This window comes from Dipodomys ordii, unplaced genomic scaffold, assembly GCF_000151885.1.
Source record: "Dipodomys ordii isolate 6190 unplaced genomic scaffold, Dord_2.0 Scaffold42, whole genome shotgun sequence".
NCBI classification, from domain to species: domain Eukaryota; kingdom Metazoa; phylum Chordata; class Mammalia; order Rodentia; family Heteromyidae; genus Dipodomys; species Dipodomys ordii.
This window is the reverse complement of record NW_012267258.1, coordinates 8805240-8827898: the sequence shown is the minus strand read 5'-3', so window position 1 is coordinate 8827898 and position 22659 is coordinate 8805240. Positions and strand designations below refer to the sequence as shown.

General features: G+C 41.6%; 1 protein-coding gene across 1 annotated transcript in view; it reads left to right on the top strand.

Annotated features, from left to right (window-relative positions):
• Positions 1 to 22659, top strand: part of Pdzrn4 (PDZ domain containing ring finger 4) — a 145692-nt gene that overhangs the window by 76673 nt on the left and 46360 nt on the right. The window contains exons 2-3 of the mRNA XM_013018763.1: positions 7770 to 8020; positions 11062 to 11164. Coding sequence (XP_012874217.1) covers positions 7770 to 8020; positions 11062 to 11164 — 354 coding nt within the window. The remainder of the gene's footprint in view (positions 1 to 7769; positions 8021 to 11061; positions 11165 to 22659) is intronic.

Here is a 22659-nt window from a genome sequence, read left to right as displayed (position 1 = left end):
GCGTTCTTATAAATAAATCAGGTGCAGCATAAATTATAATACTCTAGCCTTTTATACTTATTTGAAGTTAAATGTGCCTTATACCAATGATACCCAATCCTTGGTGGTGATACTTCTCTCATTGTGTGCTGTGGTGGCTGGTTGATTTGTGGTAATGTGCCAAGTGTTCTTCCATGGGAACCATACTGCAGTCTTTGAGTGATTGTTGTTTATTCTGTCTTGGAAGATCCAGATGTTCAGAAGCCCTTGTTTTATCTAAGAGGCATGGAGCTGATTTGGAAACCAGCATTAGTCCCACATAACTGACGCCACAAATGGCCATTCATGGGCACGACTTGGGTATTCATGAACTCGGTTGCACTTCAAAAGCCATGAGGAATCTTGTTGGTTTTCTAATATTCAAGAAAACATTGTATCTGGCTGGATTTAGAGGAATAATCCAAGAGGAGCAAGTCCTATCTAAGCAGAGGCTGACAATCACTGAAAAAACAATAGTGTGCCAGTACTGGGGCTTGAACTCAGGGCCTGGGTGCCTTCCCTTAGCTTTTTATTTCAAAGATGGCATTTTACTACTTGAGCCACACTTCCATTTCCAGCTTTTTGCTAGTTAATTGGCGATAGTATCTCACAAGTTCTTCTGCCTGGGCTGGCTTTGTACTGGGATCCTCCATCTCAGCCTCCTGAGTAGTATCTTTTTTACTTAACACATGAAGTGTGTTAAGTAAAAAGCCCACCTGCTAAAACAAATATATTCACACACCTTTGGCACCAATTGCTATAAAGTAACTGCTTTTGTTTCCCTATCCACTTAAGATTGTACCTGATAGTACAATGGGAAAATGACACTTGCTTTTCCTTCAAAACTTCCATGTTGGCTACAAGCCATCACTTGAGCAGCATCTGATTTTGGAGGCTGTCTGTCTAGAACTGACCCAGGCTAAGTGCAGGTAAGGGGAAGATCTCAAAAAGTGATCAGTTTGTCTCCCACGATCAATTTGTCTTCAGTTTCTTATCACATGCAGGCCTATTAGTCCAATCAAATATATATCATGTAACTGCATCACACGTGACATGGTCAAAACACATGCAACTCGCTCTTTGCCATCCCAAAGTTAGCCTGCCAGAGCATGTCAGCGCTGAAATTCAATCGCTGTTATCTCCTTCTTTTTTTTTGGGGGGGGGTCCGGTCGTGAGGCCTGAACTCTGGGCCTGGGCGCTGTCCCTCAGCTCTTCAGCTCAAGGCTAGCACTCTACCACTTGAGCCACAGCGCCACTTCCGGCTTTTTTTTCTTTCTGCTTATGTGGTGCTGAGGAATCGAACCCAGGGCCTCATGCATGCAAGGCAAGCGCTCTACCACTGAGCCACCTTCCCAGCCCCCTATCTCCTTCTTTTTTAAAAGCAGTTCAAATTATCTTTAAGTAGTAATACAAAGGAGCTGCCATTTCACAAAGCAGTTTATGAATACAATACATCTTGAGCAATGTCCCTCCTTGCTTTTGGCAGTTCTCGCTCCCTATATTTTTGTTTAATTTGTCTGCTTTTCCATTTCTCTGCAATCAGATGACTTCATCACCTTTACTGTGCCCAGTCTTCATCACTATGAGACTCATAGCCAGTTGCTAAGCATCAAGCACGTGAATCTTCCCAGCTGTACTTCAGTGGGCTTGGCTGTCATAGTCCAACTCAGTTGGGGATAAAGTTATCAAATTGTCAGATGTTACAGTATTAGATAGAATTATATAATCTGTGGTTATAATGACACTCAACACTCAACCCACTCACTCTAACAATCCCTGAAGAAAAGTCATTTTCTGTAGTATACACTTAAACCAAACTGCCTTCCCTCATGAAACTCTTCTGCATGTGAACTTTAATCCATAACCTGACACTACTGGGAATTTTTTTTTAATTATCTCCTTTCATCAGTCTTCCTCCAAACACTATATATTTAATTGTTCTCCTGAAAATTAACTTCCCTGTATTCCTGTAACAAAAGAGCTTCCTACTACTTACTGAGCACCAAGAAAGGTTGAGGGTACATGCTTAAATACATAAGTATATGAGTATTTGAATGTTTACCTCCATGTGCTTGGATACCTACTTAATAGAGGGTTTCTCCATCTTGACTTGAATTGTGCAAAACAAAAATTGCATATTGTCCACACAGAAGCAAAGGTAAGACTGAAACAGAGAAGAGAGAGGAAAAAGAAGGAAGAAAATACTCTGGTAAAGAAATTGAATGTGCCTGGGTGTGATGGCTCAAGCCTGGGAAGCAGAGATTGAGAGATTGCAGATCAAACTGCCCATGGAAATAAAAGTTCACAGGACTCCATCTCAGCCATTGGCAGCTGCAATAGTGTACATCAATTATCCCAGTCACTGGGGAATTATAATAGCTGGTCACAATGTGCATGCCTGTCATCCTCACACACTGGTAGGGAGATCACAGCCATGGCCACCCTGGCAAGAAATGAGACCCTACTTCAGAAATGACTGGGATTGGGACTGGACAAGTGGCTCAGTATGCATGAAGCCCTGGGTTCGATTCCTTAGCACCACCTAAGCAGAAAAAGCCAGAAGTGGCACTGTGGCTCAAGTGGTAGAGGGCTAGCCTTGAGCTGAAGAGCTGAGGGACAGGCCCAGAGTTCAAGCCCCACGACCAACCAAAAAAAAAAAAGACTGGGATTATCCTGGTACTGGTGGCTCACACCTGCAATTCTGGCTACTCAGGAGGCTGAGATCTGAGCTCTGAGGATCATGGCTGGAAGCCATCTAGATAGGAAAGTCTGTGAGACTCTTTATTGCCAATTAACCTGCAAAAAGCTGGAAGTGGAGTTGTGGCTCAAATGGTAGAGTGCTGACCCTGAGTGAAATAGGGACAGACGGGAGAGAACAATGGAAAGGGTGACATTGATCAAGATGCATTGTACTCATAATCTAAGTGCTAATTAAAATCCCTTTCTACAACTCCTTTTTAAAAAAAAAGCTAAGGGACAGTAGCCAGGTCCTGAGCTCAAGCCCCCAGCACTGGGAGTCACCCAAAAAATAATCAAGGCAGGGAAAGAGCTGGAAGTGTGGTTCAAGTGGTAGAGCATCTGCCTTATAAATGTAAGACCCTGCCTTCAATCTCCAGTACTCCAATGAATGAATGAATGAATGAATGAGTGAAAAATAGAATAAGACTATGGAACCATGATACACTAAATTCCTTGTTGGCTGTAGAAACTAACAACTTGAAGAAAATGAAGTTTGGCCAATAATTTATGGGTTGATTTCCTATAGAGTTTCCTTATAGATTCAACTTCACTCTTCTAATATTATCCGTCCTAGCCATAACTGAAGATAACTGAGCAAAACAACTGGCAGAAAATTGCAATTAATCTATTCTTTCCCGTGTTGTGAGAGGCATGACTTACAAAGCGGTGACCTTTCGGCAGGCTAACGCTGTGTTGATGAACTTCAAGCAGAGGAACATTTAGTATCAACTCTGCTTACACTTGGCTAAGGGAACACGTGGGGCAGGAGAGCCTTTAAAGGTCAGACACTTCTTTACTTTGAGAGATATTAAATAGCTTATGAAAATAGAGGTCAGCCACATGGTAACTGGAAGAAAAGAACATTCCCCAATAGGGAAGTAAGATATTTGAGGTTGTGTGGACTGGCCTTTTGTAAAATTATATTTGACTATCCTCAGATAAAAGAAGGAAATTTGCATATAAATACCATACTCTATACCTTTTGTCTTGTATGTTTTGGGGAGGGTAAGGGAGGTCATAGAAATGGAGAGACAAAGGGTGAGCAAATGCTGTAGTGATACTAGACACTATGTTGAAAATGAACGATACAACTTGTAGGTGGGGATGGGAGGGAAAAACTGGGAGAAAATGAAGGAAGGGGTGGCATTGTCCAAAAAAGTTGTACATTATCTGAACACCAAATAAAACATAATTATCAGAAGGAAACTCAATTAAAAGTTCTTGCTTTGAAGATAATGAATGTAAGTTTGGCTCAGCACTGGTGGCTCACGCCTATAATCTAAGCTACTCAAGAGGCTGAGATCTGAGGATTAGAGTTCCAAGCCAGCTGGAACAGAAAAGTATCTAACACTCTATTTCTGATTATCCAGCAGAACGGCTTGACTAGAGGTGTCGCTCAAGCCATTGAGCAAGCACCAGCTGTGAGCAACAAAGTCAAGTCAGAGTGTGAGGTCCTGAGTTCAATCCCTACAACAGCAGAAAGAAAAAGGAAAGGGACAAAAAAAGATAGGGAAGGGGAAAGGGAAAGCCAGGAATACAGGTGGCTTACATCTGTACTCCTAGCTATGCAGGAGTCTGAGGTCTGAGGATCTGGGTCCAAAGCCAGTCTGGGCAGGAGAGTCTGTGAGACCCTTATCTCCACTTAACCAGCAAAAAGCTAGAAGTGGAAGTGTGGCTCAAGTGGGAGAGCCTCTGCCTTGAGTTAAAAAGCCAAGAGAGTGTACAGGGCCCTGAGTTCAAGCCCTAGTACCAGTATGCACATGAACACAAGCACATACACAAAAGCAAGCAAGCAGGAAAGACTGATTTCCTTATTTCATGCCACTCATCGAGGTTGCTCTTGATGCAAGACTTATAGGAAAAGGAACAGGTTGACAATATTTCAATCAATGTTAAATAGCTGATAACAGATTGTGACTGAGTTCTTTTCAGAGGGAAGAGTGTGGACCACCTCCTCTGTGAAGGGGCATCATAAGACAGTCTGTGGACAAAGTGGTGACCCTTCCCTGCTGCGTGGATTCTCTTTGTAATCATATGACTGCACAGTCAGCCTCAATAATCTATTTGCTGGGCACTGGTGGCTCATGCCTATAATCCTAAATTACTCAGGAGGCTGAAATCTGAGGATCACAGTTCAAAGCTAGCCCAGAGTCCATGATATTCTTTTTGTTTGGGGTGGGTCCGGTCGTGGGGCCTGAACTCTGGGCCTGGGCGCTGTCCCTCAGCTCTTCAGCTCAAGGCTAGCATTCTACTACTTGAGTCACAGCACCACTTCTGGGTTTTTGCTTTTTGCTTATGTGGTGCTTCGGAATCGAACCCAGGACTTCAGGCATGCAAGGCAAGCGCTCTACCACTGAGCCAACTTCCCAGCCCCTAGTCCATGATATTCTTATTTCCAATGAGCCACCAGAAAACCAGAAGTGGAGCTGTGGCTCAAAGTGGTAGAGCACTAGCCTTGAGTAAAACAGCTCAGGTACAGCACCCAGGCTCAGAGCACTGATTGTCCAGCAAGAGCTCAAGGAAGGCACTAATGTTGTTCAGCGCCTGTATTTCCCACAAAATCAGCATTCCAAAGTGTGTCATTGGAAATTCCAGGACAATTGTTCAGCCCATGGAGAAAGTGTACACACAAGAGGGAAGTATGCACACCAGCAACTTCCACTCCCGTCTCCAGCTGAGATTCCCTACTAGTGAGCCAAGAACTGAACTGGGACGTATTTTGCTGGTGTGGAAACTTAACTGCTCATTTTTTTTTTGAAGGCACATTAACTCTTTCAAGGTCCATTGAGTAAATTAAGTCCTCCAGATCATTAAGCCTGAGTCTATGTGGCGGGACAGTTTCTACCTAGCTTTGTATTATTTACCGCCCCCCCTCCGAAGCCCCCAACACTTGAAAACATGCATATCCTTTGTCTACAAGAGAGAGAGAGAGAGAACTTATTTGAATGTCAGCAATTGTCTACTCAGAGAGAGAACTTATTTGAATGTCAGCAATTGTCTACTCAGAGAGAGAACAGAGAGACAGAGAGAGAGAGAGAGCACTTATTTGAACATCAGCAATTGGTCTTGCAATTCAGAGACTCTGGTTTCTTCATTTTTAGGTAGCCAGGGAACTCTCAAAGCCTCATCCATAAGTAGGTGGCTTTTTATGATGTCTAGAAATGGCAATCATTTCTAGACACAGTATTGTTTCACAATGTATCTCTTCCTATTTGCAAAAGCAAATATAAACATTACTCATTCATTTAGCAGAGGAGTCCTGAAGCTACTCGAGGATTCTAGAGTGCTCTAGTAAGTCATTTCCACGAAGAGCCTGTGTTCTTAGGGGAACAAATTAATAAGCATTTGAGAGCCATCTGAGTAACAATGAGGAAAAGTGGACTGGTGGTCTGGGTGCAAGGCAACCTGGGGAACAGAGCTGGCTCTTTGGAGGAAGGTGTGGGGGGGGAAAGGACTTTTCTCCGATCCTAAATGCCAACGATTCTGCCACTGCTGAGGACAGTTTCTGAAAAGTGATGCTAGCGTCATCACTTTTCCTGTTCTGTCTTACACAGTCTTAAATTGATACAAATTGAGACATGTGAGCACCCTACGGGGCAAGGTGTACTTTGTCTAGGGGTATTTAGGGCAGAGTTTCTGTCATCATATATAGATCAGCTTGAGCTTGTTCAAATGCTGGTGCTGTAGATTTGGGGTGGATACACAGTTCTGTATGTCTTGCTAACTCTGCTGCTGCTGGTGGTCTATGGAACACATTTCAAATGGTCAGGAACTAAGTTTTCCTGGGGCCTTTTGTTTTGTTTTTGGTGACAATACTAGAGCTGAACTGAGGGTCTAGACCCTGTTCCTTAGATTTTTGTTTGTTTTGTTATGTTTTGTTTTTTGCTCAAGGCTGGTTCTCTACCACCGAAGCCACAGCTCCACTTCTGGCTTTTTGGTGGTTAATTGGGAAATAAGTTGTCTCATGGATGTTCTTGCCAAGGCTAGCATCAAATCACAATCGTCAGATCTCTGGCTCTTGAGTCTCTAGGATTACAGGCTTGAGCCACCAATGCCTGGCATAGCAAAGCTTTGAATAAAAATGACGAATTGAAGGAAATGTGACAAACTCCTAAACAAGTAGATTTCAGGCAAGTAAGATTTGGATTAAATATTGGAAACATCACTACCCAAAGATTAATAGGTGGGTTTGTAGCATTCTACTATGTGAAAATTTTGGTGACCATGTTGTTTTGTCATTAAAAAAAATTAATGTGGAAGCTAGATCTAAAATTAAAAAAAATTAATGTGGACACTAGATCTAAAATGCACGGAAACATGCTACATTATCCAGAATTCTAGGCATTCACACACAGCAAGATCAACGGAGGATACTCTTAGGAGGGGATCACAACGGCACAATGACTCTGTGCATCCGAGCATATAAAATAATATTTATCAAAATGAACTCCAGAAAATGGAAATGTGTTTTGTTTTTCATTTTGTTTTTCTTTTGTTTGTTCATTTATCTGTATTTGCCAGGGAAGGGGGCACAGAAATGGGAGGGACAAAGGGTGAACAAGTACAGCAGTGGTGCTCACTGGACACTATCTTGAAAAAGAACAATACAACTTGTGGGTGGGGATGGGAGGGAAAACTGAGAGAGAGCAAGGGAAGGGGCCACGTTGTCCCAAAAGAAATGTCTTCTTTCCCTGAACCTGATTTATGTAACTGTAACCTCTCTGTATGTCACCTTTATAACAGCAATTTGAAATTTAAAAAAATTAAAATAAGCGTTACTAATCATTCCTGATGATATTTTGTTCATCAAGCCCAGAGAGTTCATAAAGATGTGAAAATCATTATTTTTTCCAATCTCCTCTTCATTTTCCTCGTGTTGGCAAAGAGTTCAATAAATGTCACGGTCTGATTCAACATTCCCTTATGGAATTCTGGTCAGGGTGGGTGGACGTGTCCCCTGCCGTTCGGGGAGTCCCTTCCCGACGCCAGCAGCGTGTCCTTGCGTCCTGCAGGTCAATGGGAAGGACCTCTCCCGAGCCACCCACCAGGAGGCCGTGGAAGCCTTCCGCAGCGCCCGGGCGCCCATCGTGGTGCAGGTGCTGCGGCGCACGCCGCTGGGCAGACCGGCCTACGGAGCCCTCCCCGAGGTGAGCCACGCCAGCACGCAGACCGACATCACCTTCCAGCACATCATGGCCCTGGCCAAGCTCCGGCCCCCGACGCCTCCCGTGCCGGACGTCTGCCCCTTCCTGCTCTCCGACAGGTACTTAGGACCCCTTTGATCTCACTTGCCATTTCATGTAGATGTTGGGGGGTGGGGGTGGGGACCACAGTCACTCCAGCAAGCTGGCACAGCACCCCAACTCTGAAAATAAGAAACCAACAACCATCCTTCCACTGCGTTTGCATCTAATCCCCAGCTAGCTACCCTCCCTTGTCAGACACAATGCTTCATCTTCTGGAATCATCCTGGCTAAGGAACAGTGGGAGGTAAAAAAAAAAAACAGTTCCTGTTTCTGATGAGCTCCTCTCCATATATGGGGGGGGGGGAGTTGGGACTAGTATTAGGGCTTGAACTCAGGACCTGGATGCTAACATTTAGCTTTTTTTTTTTAACTCAAGGCAGATGTTTTACTACTTGAGCCACAACTCCATTTCTGGCATTTTGCTGGTTAATTTGGAGATAGAGTGTCTCATGGATTTTTCTGCCAGGGCTGGTTTTGAACCTCCATCTTCAGATCTCAGCCTCCTGAGTAGGTAGGGTTAGAGGCGTGAGCCACCGACACTCAGATTATTCCCAGTCCTTAAGAACCTTGTGCTGCTACTGAACTCTGGTCAGGAAAATAGTTTTCCCACCAAAGCTTCCCAAAACCCTATTAAGACTTGGGTGAAAGTGAAATGTTTGCACTATATCATCTTCGGTGGGTCGCCGCTGTCTCTCTCCCTTGCTTTCTCTTCTTTAAAAGAGAAGCTGGAAAATTAATTTAATTACAGTACAATTCTCCAAAGAGACCAATTATCCAATATATAAAGATGTAAGCAAAGGGTTCTACTGTCAGAGAGTAAGTGTACTGCTCAGAAATAAAGAGCAATTAAAGGAATGTTGTCTCTCAATTTCTACCCATTTGAATGCAGCTAGAGATAATGCTAGTTAGGTATATATTGTGCTTGCACACACATACACTCATGCCACTCCTGGGGCTTGAACCCAAGATCAGGACACTGTCCCTTAGGATTTTCTGCTCAACGTTGGTGCTCTACCACTTGAGCTACAGGTCCACTTGTGGCTTTTTGGTGGTTACTGGGACATGAGTCTGATGGACTTTCCTGCCCAGGGTAGCTTCAAACCATGATCCCCAGATCTCAGCCTCCTGAGGAGCTAGGATTATGGGTGTGAGCCACCAGTTTCCAGATCCTTATATATTTAGGTTTCACTTAGATTCTACTTTGTGGAACAAAGGTCTGATTGTGTCTACTATCCTTGCCCTTTCCTGGCATCTCTAAACCTCATTCAGTGGGTCGCAGGTGTAACTTAGAATCACCGAGGAACTTGAGGAAGCTTTTCAATGCCACATCCTATCTCTGGCCCACTCAATAGCATGTGTAGAGTGGACTCAGATGACAGAATTTTTCAAGTCTCCCTCAGCAACTGTAATAGCAGGTAGGGGTTAGTAATCTCGGACCTTGAGATTTCTGCTTCTAGGACAGCGGTGTCTCCATGTGCTGTGTATTTACCTATTTGGTCATCCGTTGTACAGTAAGTAGTGTGTTGTGTCTGGCCCTGAAACTAAGTGCTGAGAATAAAGCTAGGAACAGAATGAAACCACCCCCTCTTGGCATTAGATGTGGTTGGGCGTCAGTGGCTCACGCCTGGAATCCTTAACTACTCAGGGAGCTGAGATCTGAGGATCAGGGCTCAAAGCCAGCCCGGGCAGGAAAGTTTAGAGACTTATCTCCAATTAACTACCACACAGCTGGAAGTAAAGCTGTGGTTTCAGTGACAGAGCACTAGCCTTGAATAAAAAAGCTCAAGGACAATGCCCAGGCCCTGAGTTCAAGCTCCAGGACCAACCAACACATACACAAACACACACACACAGAAAGAGAGAGAGAAAAAGAGATGGCCTTATGTCTTTGACCTTCTTAGGGTTTAATGCTTAATATCTATATCATAGCTATAGTGATTCAAAGATCACTTCTAGAAGTAATTCAAGTACTTTCCAAAAGTTAAAGGTTATATGACAACCATGTCCAGAATCTCCTCACTTCCTTTATGTACTGTGTTCCATTTCTGAGAGTTTTCTGAAAGGGAATTATGAAAACCTGTGGGTCGTACAAGTTTCCTATGCTATACTGCCATTAATACTACTTATAGCTTGTATATGTGCCATCTAACAAAGGAGAAATGGGAGATTATGAAGCAAAATAGGAAAAGATTATCTTTACAGGGAGATATTATATGCAGTATCTCTACAAGCTGTAATATATATGCCCTTATAATGTTAATGACTTTTAAAAACTAGATTATCTTCAGAGGGTGATAATGTGTGTACATTCTACAGTCTGATATATATATATATATTTATTTATATATATATATATATATATACACGCACACACACACATACATACATACATATGCCTTTGGAAATGGCAAAAACTAGTCTGGGAGGAGTGCAGACATCTGTAATCTTAGCTACTCAGGAGGCTGAGCTCTGAGGATTGTGTTTCAAAGCCAGTCTGGGCAGGAAAAGTCTGAGACTCATACCTCAACCACTAAAAAGCCAGAAGTGGAGGTGTGGCTCAAGTGATAGAGTGCAAGCCTTGAGCAAAAAAATCTTAGGGACTGCACCCAGGCCCTGAGTTCAAGTACCAAGACTGGCATACACACACAAAACAGTCCCAAGGGCTGTGGATATTGACATTATTAGTGCTTTGCTCTAAAATATCCTCTTTGAAGGAAGATTGCAATCCAAAATGCCACCCTTATTTGTGGAGCTAGTTGCTTTTGGATGGTGGGAAGCTGACCAGAGATTATTAGTGGGAGAGCATGAACCATGGAAGATTTCTTATCAGTGTCTTCGCAGAAGGCAACTCTAGTCCTGAGCTCTTACCTCTTTTAGTCTTCTTTCAGAAGTAGTGTATGGACGGATGGGATTCATCTCAGAAGAAAAGCGATTAGTCTCATTCATCATGTCTGGACCATTTAGATCACTGCAGGTCTTATTCAAAAGCAGAGAACACTAAACTGCAGTTCAAAAAAATAGTTTTAAGCATGCAAACAGCCTTCCTTGCATTCCACAGCTGCCATTCCCTCCATCCAATGGAACATGAGTTTTATGAGGACAATGAGTATCTCCCCAGCTTGCCCACAGATGCAGACAGAACGGAAGACTTCGAATACGAGGTAAGATCACTTTTCTCTTCCTGTTTCTTCCTGAAGGGTTTTGCACACCAAAGGAATTAATTTATTACATTGAGAAATGGCTTATCACATACTTAGAACTCACTAGTATGTGAGTTGTCTGCAATATTTTAACTATGTTGGAAAATACTTTTATAGTCTAAGCTTGAAAATAACTTGGATTCTGTTGCTTTTGATATGGTATAATATCGTGACCATTTTTTCTTCTTTCTATAATGTAAGAGGATTTCTTTAGTAGACTTCAGAAAGGAAATTGTGTTCGTTGCTTTTATTCATTGGGTAGTTTTCTGGTTTTAATTGCTACAGTATTTTATTAGTGATAGTATCCTTCACAAATTCCATGTTCTCTTTATTTTGTCTCGGGTATATATTCCAAAGAGCACTTTCAAGTATCTTTGAATGCTGTTAAAGAAATAATGGGCACATACACACATACACACATGCACACATATATACACAGAGCAGTTCCACAGATGTTTTCTGGAGATGATCTTTATTTAACAACGGTGACACAGTATAGCCTTCATGTGGTTTAATGTTGGATGGTCTATTCTGCAATATCTAACCCTTCAAAACAGTTATCTTCCACTTATTTAATGTTATTCACTAAAAGGATTTAGCCTAATAGTTCTTCTCCTTCTGTGGTCCATAAATCTTTGAAAGGCTTCAGACCACTCTGACATTTAGAAATAAAGTAGATTGAGAAGGTAAAGAAGCTTTTGGTAAACAGGGCTTTTAATGCTTCAGGTGGTATCGTACAGGTTCGGCAAAGTGTTCTTTTCCATCTTACAACCAAGAAATCCTGAAATCTCTTCCCTTAGGAGGATCAGAAATCAAATAAGGCCAATTCAGTGGAGCTCATCTAAAGCAAACAGACGTTTATTTGAAATCTTCCCTCTGCAAAAGTCATTGCTAGCTGCTACAGAAATCATCATTTGGAAAGAGGTTCTCTCACTGTTGTTGGTGTTGTTTTCCTCTCTTCGTCTCCATTACAGGAAGAGTTCTATTTTATAAATTTACTCAGCCATTGGCATACTCTGAAACAGTCATTAGATTTTGGTCTGTTTCAGCAAAATGAATTCTGAAATTGAAGCACTTAACCAAATAATTTAAGAGTATATTGCTTTCCTTCAGTTCGTGGATACTTTGGGTTTGGTGAATAGATCTGGATCACTTTAGCTTCTTATTTAGCTTGTGCCTTAAAGTTGTGTTAAAAATAGGTCTACATTCTGGGGGTGGGGAAGGGAATAGGAGAAAGCGATTAAAGTTAAGCAAGTCAAGAGGAAAGATCCTTTTTCATGAATCAGTGTCACGGCAATATTGTAGCACAGGCTGGTGTCAGAACATTATCCTCTTTTCTTGACCAATATCCTTTGTGCTGGCTCACATCCAGAGGATGACAGTGGTAAATGTTCAGATAAGTTCTCTGTAGGCTGAGATCTTAGTTGATCACAGCACCAGAGTCATTCATTTGCTGTCAGCTGTGGGTTTTGTTGTCAAAGGCACCTTTCTGAGTGATTGAAATAATGTCCCTGTGAAATGTAAAAAGGGAAGAATTCACTATGACAGTCTTCAGTCATGGCAGAGATGCATATGGGTGCATAGTGAGTGGTCACAGGTGGGGACGGAGACATGGAAGAGTATCCTCAGGATCATTTACCAAGTTCCAGAGAGAAGAATGACTCTACCAGTGCGCTCTTACGTTTGTTACAGTTACATGACACATATAAAGTGACATATGTTGTCCCTCATGGCTGCATTGTGTGAAGATTGTAAAAATCAAGTCAATTTATTACTGTTTCCAGGGCCAGCTGTGGAATCTATTGTAAATGAGGAAGAAAATCTAGAAATACTACACCTGTGTGAGCATGTGCTGGCCTTGGGTCTTGAACTCAGAGCCTGGAAACTATCCCTTACTTTTGCTCACTGTACCACTTGAACCACAACTCCTGGCTTTTCGTTAGTTAACTGAAGATAAGAGGCTCATGGAGTTTCCTGTCCATGCTGGCTTGTACTGAAATCTTCAGATATCAGGCTCCTGAGTAGCTAGGATTACAGACATGAGCTACGGTGCCTAGCTTTAAACCTGACTTTATGTTTTGCACAACCACAATAGCACAAAGAAACAGATTGACCTGAGTATTTCTCTGGCCAGCTAAGATGACCCTAGCTGTACTTAGGCTTAATTAGAACCCAGTAGCTAGAGAAAGAGCACCATCAGGGAAGACTAGTTATTGCCACTTCAGAGAGTATTACAGAGCTAGGTGCCAGTGGCTCACCCTGTGATCCTAGCTACTCAGGAACTGAGATCTGAGGATCGTGGTTCCAAACCAGCCCAAGTAAGAAAGTCCGTGAGACTCTTACCTCCAATTAACCACCAAAAAAGCCTGAAGTATAAGTGCTAGCCTTTTGGGTGAAAAGCAAAGGGTCAGTGCATCAGTCCTGAGTTAAAGCACAGATAGGGAAGGGAAGGGGAGGGGAGGGGAGAATGGTATCAGGTCAGAGGGAGACCCCGAAAACATGAGCATAATAAACCAGCAAAGAAGTAGGGAGAAGACTGCTCTTCCATCAGCTTTCATTCATTGGTACCTAAGCGGTGGGTACACACTTCAAAGGTACCAAGCACTCACCTAAGTACAAGTACCGGTTCACCGAAATGCCTGCCTTAGTTTCACTGCTTGGGGAGGAAGATGGACAGTGGATGTGTAAATAAAGACCTACTCTATCTAATAGAGGAGAGGTGGCAGTAAAGGCCAGGAGTGGGTGCAGAAGATGGAGAATCATGGTGTTAGGGTAGGATGCTGCAGTATTATACACGATCGTTAGGGAAGTCCTCTTATGAGAAACTCAAGGAAAGAAAGAGGTGGAACTTTCCAGAAAAGGGAAGGGCAAAGGCCAAGTGGAGAATGTGAATCAGAAGAAGAGGCCCATTGGAAGAGGTGCTCTAGACTTTTACTCTGAGAAAGGAAGTTGCTGGAGCAGAGAAGGGCCTGTTCTTCTTCTTCTATTATTATTATTATTATTACATTATCTTGAAGCAGTTGTACGAAGGGGCTTTAATTCAACATGCCAGTTTATCAGTACAGTGCATCTTGATGATTGTCACCTCTTCCATCATTCTTCCCCCTCTCTCCCAACCCCACCCTCCCTCTCAATTTTCCTAGTTCCATTTTCACATATGTGCATTGAATATTGGGACCATGGTCTCCCTCGCTCTCTGTCTGCCCTCCCTCCCTTGCTCCTAGCCCCTGACCCCTCAAGTTCCAGTTTCCTGTTCATTCATTCTGTTAGACTGTAAAATGAAGTTGTTCAAAACGTTAGCACCATTGGAATTCTCCCCTCCATACACCATACTTTAATGTTCATGTATCCATACAGGTGACCATGTATATGTCTGCAGAAATATATATATGCACACACATGTACGTATATATACACATGCACACAAATTAAATCTAACTTCTCTGGGCCTGACTTCACTTATAAAATTTTCCAGGTCCATCCATTTCTTTGCAAATGATATAATATTTTTCCTGATGGGTGAGAATTCTACTTTTGTGTGTATGTGAGTAAATATATAAATATATATTTATCTCTTTATATATATATATATATAAAGTATATATATATAAAGAGATGAATAGACACACATATGTACATACATACAGGTACATGTATGTATATGTGCATATGTATCTATACATAGACATTTCTTGATCCGCTGTTTTCCTGATCCATTCATCCACTGAAGGGCGTCTGGCTGGGCCTGGCTCAGGCTGTGATAAGCTTGAACAGAGGGAAGCAAAGGGTGCAGCAGGGCAGACAGGTGAGAGGGAGAGGTGGCCGGTACCTAGATATTTCTGGCCAATAGGGAAGGACAAAGTTGGCATATTTGGCATCTTACTCAATTCCATGGGCTCTGCCTAACTATCTGTCTTTCCATTTCTTCTCTCAGCTTGAATACAGTTTGTGCTACAATGGTCTGTCTTCTGACTTCTTTTAAGCAAAATTGAGAGTAGAGTGAAGTATAGTTTCTGTTATCCTCTGGAGTGATCATAATAAATGTGCCCCTTAAGGTACAGAAGTGAGCTGGGGGCAGATGGCTCACACCTGTCATCCAAGCTACTCCAGAGGTTGAGAGCTGAGGATCAAAGTTTGAAGGCAAGAAAATCTATGAGACTCTTCTCTCTAATTAACCATAAAGGCCTGAAGTAAGAGTACTAGCCTTGTTCAAAAAAAGTTAAGGGACAGTACCCAGGCCCTGAGTTCAAGCCCCAGTACCAGCACGTAAATAAAATAAAACAAAATGCAGAACTCAGGGTCTACAGAGTATATCTCCAAACACGCTCAAACACAAACTATGCAGGTCAAAATTTTCTGCAACCAACTATGCAGCTACTTAATGCGCTTAAAAAAAAACAACAACAACCTACTTACAAGTGACTCAGTGGACCACGGCTGATCTGTCTATCTTGTGAATACATATTTAGAGACATTTAGCACATGGATTATTTGACCCAGTGGACCTAACCAGATCTGACAATCTTTTAAATCTGTATAAGGGAATATTTTAACATGTACACTATTGCACCGAGGGACTATTTTAGAGCGTTGTCACCACCGTGCTGGACGGCAGACCCAGCTGTGGAGATATTCTACAGTGTGCTGGTGACTCTGGTGTGTTCGGGACTCTATAAAATTTTAATGACACCCATATCTCACCATGGCCTATCGTCATTTTTCCTAAGAAAAATATTTGACTGGGTTTTAAACTTCCCCACAATGCTTCAGAATCATCTCCGAGGACCAGTCTACATTAAAAGACTCACAGCTTGAAATTTGTTCTCTTTAAAAAATGATGACACTTGGTCTCTAATTAAAAATGACGAATGATTTTAATTTTATTTTTGAGAGGAGGGGAAAATAAAAATACCAAAATTGAAACAATGTTCTCATACGAAGAGTCTGGGTGCTACTTGCCACTGGTTACCCGTGAGGATGAAGCTTCTCTTCTTTATTTCCAACTTTGTTCATATATATATATATATATATATATATATATATATATATATATATATATATATATTCCTACAGCCAGCTCAAAGTTGAAATAAATCATAAAATAGCCCTAAACAAGGCAGAGACAGATCTCAAATCCAGCCTCTACCAGAAGTAATTTAAAGGGAAAAGCTTTGAGAAATAGAGACTTCTTTTATCCAATTCCTAAGAAAGGTATGAAGCCACTGCTTCAAGACAAGCAAACAATTCAACACTGCTTCTTCTTTGTGTGCTGGTGTTGGGGCTTGAGCCCTGAGCCCTGGGCACTGCCCCTTAATCTTTTGCATTCAAGGCTGTCACTCTGCCACTTGAGCCACAGCTTCAGGTTGGGTTTTGGGGGGATGAATTGGGATATAAGAGTCTCATAGACTTCCCTTCCTAAGTGGGCTTTGAACCACAATTCTCAGATCTCTAGCAGCATTTCTGATCCTCCAAATTTCTGTCAAACAAATATGCTCCTTGAAATCAATTATAGTTCTTCTTTTAAGGTGGAGCTGGAGTAACATACCAAAGAGTTTGAAGTATCTTTTATGTCTTCGTTGTCATAAAATGATCGCAAAGCAATTTTGAAATCTGTTTGAACTGGGATTAAAGGCAGAAAGGAGAGGATGAGTATATGTCATAGTTCCATGAACACATTAACCAAAAAACAAATACTTAGGCCAGTGTGTATAAATAAGAAGGAGCATTTAGCACATTAATTAGCTACCTCTTGGCAATCCTTATGCAATGCATAAATAAATACTTGTGCTGTTCTGAGAAGTGTCATTTTGCAAAATGGATTTCCTGGAGCTGGAGTAATACAAGCAGAGTATTCATGAGAATTTCAGGATATTATCTTTTTTTTTTTACGTTGGTAAAGAATGCAGAATTATTCTGGGCATTGGGGGCTCCCTCCTATAATCCTAGGTACTTAAAAGAGGCTGAAATTCTCAAATTGTGGTTCAAAGCTAGCCTGGACAGGAATGTCCAAGAAACTCTTATCTCTGATTAACCACCAAAAAGCCAGATGGGTGCTGTGGCTCAAGTGGTAGAGTGCTGCCCTTGAGTGAAAAAGCTAAGGGACAGAGCCTGCATCTTGAATTCAAACCTAGCACTGGCACAAGAGAAAAGAATAGAGAAGAATTATGAATCAGGAAGATACTCATTAAATACACACACACACACACACACACACACACACACACACGGAGTGTAGCCACTAACTGGATACAAGTCCTATTTTTTTGGAACAACTTTATGAATTGTAAAGCCGATATAGTGGAAAATCCCTATTTTGCATGTGTAAAAGTTGGGGTTCTTTCTAGAATCTGAGAGAAGCTTTCTGTGCTTCACTTGTCATTGCATAGCATCGCCTGCTTCCTAGTGGGCTCTCAATAAATTAACTTAATGAAGGAACAAATAACAATTCCAATTGCCATAACTGCTGGATAGGTCCTTTCCTCCTTCCTGCACTAGAGAATAAGAAAAGATAAAAAATCACCACACGGTTATGAAATTCCATCTCCCCTTCCAGCCAGTGTTTCTCCTTTGAGTCAGGTTTGGATTTTGTTTTTGTTTGTGCCTGTCTTTGGGCTGGAACTAAGCTTTTTTGTTTTTTCCTTCAAGGCTGGCATTCTACACTTCTGGCTTTTTTGGCAGTTAACTGGAGATAAAAGTCTCAGGGACTTTTCTGCCCAGGTGGAGTTTGAACTGTGATCCTCAAATCTCAGCCCCCTGATTAGTTAGGATTACAGGTGTGAGCCACTGGCAACCGGCGGTTAGCTTAATTGATATGTTTATCAAACCTTTATCAAGGCTGATGGTTTGTAATCACCTGTAATATAATATTCTATGCAGAAGTGACTCTGGATTTCTTAATTTGAAGGTTTGTGTTTATTAAATTATTTCCCTCGTCATGAGAATCCTATTTAAGGGAAAAAAATTATTCCTTACAGAGTAACTAGCAAGAAATACCACAAAGCTGAGGATGTTCATTAACATTACTGTAATTCTTTTAGATTTATTACTGAAAGAAATGAGGTTAGTATTGCCATTAATTTGGTCGTGTCATATTACAAAACAAATACAAAGCAAATCTATGTTTTGCTTCACTGGTTATGACAGCACCAAACCTGATTTCCAAAGAAAACATTGAAAAACAAATTGAACCTTCCAAGTTAGTTATTACACAAGAGTACTATGAACACGTTTCTTTTTTTGCTAGGAATCTAGATGTAAAATGCAGAGTCCATATTTCATGTACATAAACGTCATCTAACTGCTAACATTCACTTTTGTTTGAAGATACACATTTGGAGGATTTCCTTGCATTACTTAAAGGTGTCCAGGAAAGGTTATGTTTAAAGGGAATATTTGCATACCACCGCATAGTCTTCCACTGGGTCATGCTGAGGGTTTCAAAGGATTCTGTCGGGAGCAGCTGAGAAATGAGAGCTGACTTGCCAGGATAAACCAAATCGCAGGTGAAGACAGCAGAGCCCCACTAAAGGCAGATCACCTAGCGGAAGGAAGCCATGTGGATGGCTTCTGCTCCAGGCTCTTCTCTTCATGGTCTTCTAGAATAATCTCCCACATCCAGCATTGTGATGCTCACGAGTGTCTTCATCCTTGGTGAAGCAAGCACTGAAATCGCTCATCCACATACCTCACTATCCATCTGAGGTGTTTGGCTTTCATTTTTTGTTTTCTCGCTGCCAGTCCTAGGGCTTGAACTCAGGGCCTGTATGCTGTCACCAAGCAATTTTGCTGAAGCCTAGTGCTCCTCCACTTGAGCCACAGCTCCACTTCAACCTTTTTTGTTAGTTGTTAACTGAAGAGAAAAGTCTCATGGGCCTCCTGTCTGAGCTAGCTTTGAATGACAATCTTCAGGGCTCAGCCTCCTGAGTAGCTAGGATTACAAATGTAAGCCACCAGCACAAAAAGCTTTTACAAAAGGAGCACACACTCTCCTGGTCTGTCTCCAGTGCCGCGCTGTACCAGTGGGTACCAGGTGGCCCTCTCGCCATATTGCCAAATGTTATTGTTAGTCCAGTATACATTTGCTAATTTGGAATGATAGATACAGCCCATGGGAAATAGAGAAAAAAATCATTCTCATACATGTTCTTTTTTAAAATTTTGAACTAGTGTACATTTATTATATAAGAAGGCATCATGATATTTCCATATATGTATACTTTGAACATGTTCACGATCTCCATGGAAACATAGTGGAGATGGTGAGTATTTTGTTTTGTTGTTTTGTTTTGTTTTGGAGTGTCATTATGGGGCTTGAACTCAGTCCTCATACTCTCCCTTAGCTTTTCTACTCAAGTCTGGTGCTCTACCACTTGAGCCATACTTCACTTCCTGCTTTTCATTGGCTAATTTGAAATAAGAGTCTTGTGGATTTTTCTTCACAGGCTGGCTTTGAATTTGGATCCTCAAATCTTAGCCTCCTCAGTAGTTAGAATTAGAGGTATGGAGGTATTTGTTTTTAAATTTTTAAGTTGAAAAATAAGAAGAGAAACCCAGTTTGGATTTTTCCTACCTTTTTTTATGTAAGGTTAATGTTGGACTCCTCAAAATACTTGTTACATACTGAAAAGACAGGTTTCTTCAACTTCTTTCCAGGACATAATAAGCTACTGATTTGTAGTTACATAACACACTGGTTTGTAGTTACATAATTAGATATCAGTATTCATTGTGGATTAAGTAATAAAAGTTAATGTTGTTCCAATACAGATGGCATGTCAGTAGCCAAGCATTATATTAATCCAGTGTATGAATGGAGTGCACAATAAAAATCTTGAATAACAGCACCTGCAGTAGTAGTTCCTGAGCCAATCACAGCATTGTGTGCCTCTCCCTCTTCTTTAGGCACTGTATTTTTATACAATATACACAACTTCTTAATAATTACATTTTTTCCTAGGCTTATCCATAATTCTTTGTCCAGAGCCTGGCACTGGTGGCTCACGTCTATAATCCTAGCTTCTCAGGAGTCTGAGACCTGAGGATCCCAGTTCAAAGCCAGCTTTGGAAGGAAAGTCTGTGAGACTCTCCAAATTAACAAGCAAAAATCTAGATGTGGAGCTGTGGCTCAAGTGGTAGAACAGTATCCTTGAGCAAAAATGCTCAGTGACAGCTCCCAGATCATAAAATCAAACCTCAATACTGGCACAGGGTAAAAAGAAAAAAAAGTTGCATCTACATATTATATTCTCACAGGAAACATATATGAGTGTACTCTTACTCATAAGTGACCTTATTTCCTTTAGTGTGTGTGTGTGTGTGTGAGAGAGAGAGAGAGAGAGAGAAACTGCATGTGTGTGTACATGCATGTGTGCACATGCCTGTTCTGGGGCTTGAACTCAAGGAATGGGTGCTGTCCATGGTTCATTGTACCAAAGACATAAGAAAAAAGATTTTGAATTTCTCACCACAAGTAAATGGTATCTATTTGAAGAAACAGATCTGATTTGAACATTATACAATTTTTACAAGCATTGAAACATCAGCATGGTATTCAATTTTATAAGCCATTTGAAACATTAAAAAAAATTAAAGGTGCTTGATTCAAATATCCAGTTCACAGAAATAATGTATGTTGTTCCATCAATCTAGTCAGTGAGATTAATATTAGTTAATATTTAATGAATACCTATTTCCAAAGCAGCTATATAATCAAGCAGAGGTTCACAAGAATAAAGCTGACAGAAACACAAGGCAAGTATTAAGAGACAGAGATTGCCTCCTAAATTAAGCATGCTGCTGCCCTCAATGCGCTCTCTCCTACCTTATGTTCTGTTTAATCACTCCATTGTCTGCACATTTTTAAGTTACTGTGGCCAAGTGCCCCTGGCTCCTTGCTACACTGGAGGCTGAAATCTGAGGATCATGATCCAGAGGCAGCCCAGACAGAAAGGTCCTTAAGGCTCTGAACCTCTAGTTAGCCAGCAAAAAGCTGGAAGTAGAACTGTGGAGGTGTGGCTCAAGTGGTAGAGCACCCACCAAAAAAGCCAAGTGAACCAGGTGCCAGTGGCTCATGACAATAATCCTAGTTCAGGATTATAGTCAGGAGAATCTTGGTTTGAAGCCAGACCTGGCAGGAAAGTCCAGGAAATTCTAATCTCCAATTAATCACAGAAAAATCTGAAAGTGGAACTCTGACTCATGTGGTAGAGCACTAGCCTTGAGCAAAAGAATCTTGGAGACAGCACCCAGGCCCAGAGTTCAAGTCTCAGAACTAACAACAAAAAAAAAGCAAGTGAGAAGGTGAGGCCCTCAGTTCAAGCCCCAGTACTGACATGGGTATGCGCACACGCACACACATACAGACATACAAACACACATAGTTACTGGGTGGTGAACATTGACTGTGTTGATGGATTCTCAATTGAGTACTTCTGAGATCATATCTAATCCTTAAAGCAAAACTTACTTTCTAGGTACAATGGCACAGTAGAGCAAACTGGAAGCAATTATAACTCTTCTTGCCTCTTACCTTCACCATCCAGAAAGACATCTCAGTTCTGTATGGTGCACCCCACCGTACCCGCATACATATACCCTCACGCATCCTAGGCAGGGCCCTCCTCATAGCTTCCTTAGTCCCTGCTGCCATTATCCTTGTGATCACGTTACCCGGTGGCTGAAAAGTCTTCCAGCTTTGACAGGCTGCTCTATGAGTTTTCCGGCAAAAACAATAAGGAGTGTGAGGTTGTAGCTCACACTCACAGGGTGCATGTACAGCCTGAAGCACAACTCTACAGAAGTTTTGTGTTGCCTTTTTTTTTTAAGTGATGTGAAATTTGTACTTTAAGCCTCAGTAAAGACACCACGACTTCCTGTAAATGTAAATGTCAGCTGTCTCCACAGTAACAATCATCTCCCCCTTGGTGCTTCCTCCAATGACACCACCAGAACAATGCTCGCGTTTCAGCTGTGGCTTTGGGGATCTGACATCCGATTTGGAAAACTCAAGCCTAGTAACTAAAATGTGAACGCTATTAACTTACACAGGTTCTTTTATAACGTGCTTCCCTCCTACCAGGCCAGTGTGCCAGCCATTCCCCGAGGCAAGCCTTGGTTGCTTTTGTTGTTGTTTTCTTTGCTTTGGATAGTTTTCCTTCCCCTGCCCTGTTCTAGATCTCATCTGCAGTACAATGAAGCAAAAATAAGACAAAGACAAAAAATATTTTTAAAAATTGTTCAAAGAAACTTATTTTTGGTTCAACACCAATAGGAGGTATTTAATATAACTTAAGAAAATTTCAGCTAAACCTCCTGTACATCCTATGTTTGCATCATTGCTCATGCCCTGCTATGTATAAAAAAGAAACAATGTCATTTTGTGTGTGTGTACTATTCCTGGGGCTTGAATTCAGGGATAAAGTGCTATCCCTGAGCTTTTATTGCTCAAAGCTAGTGTT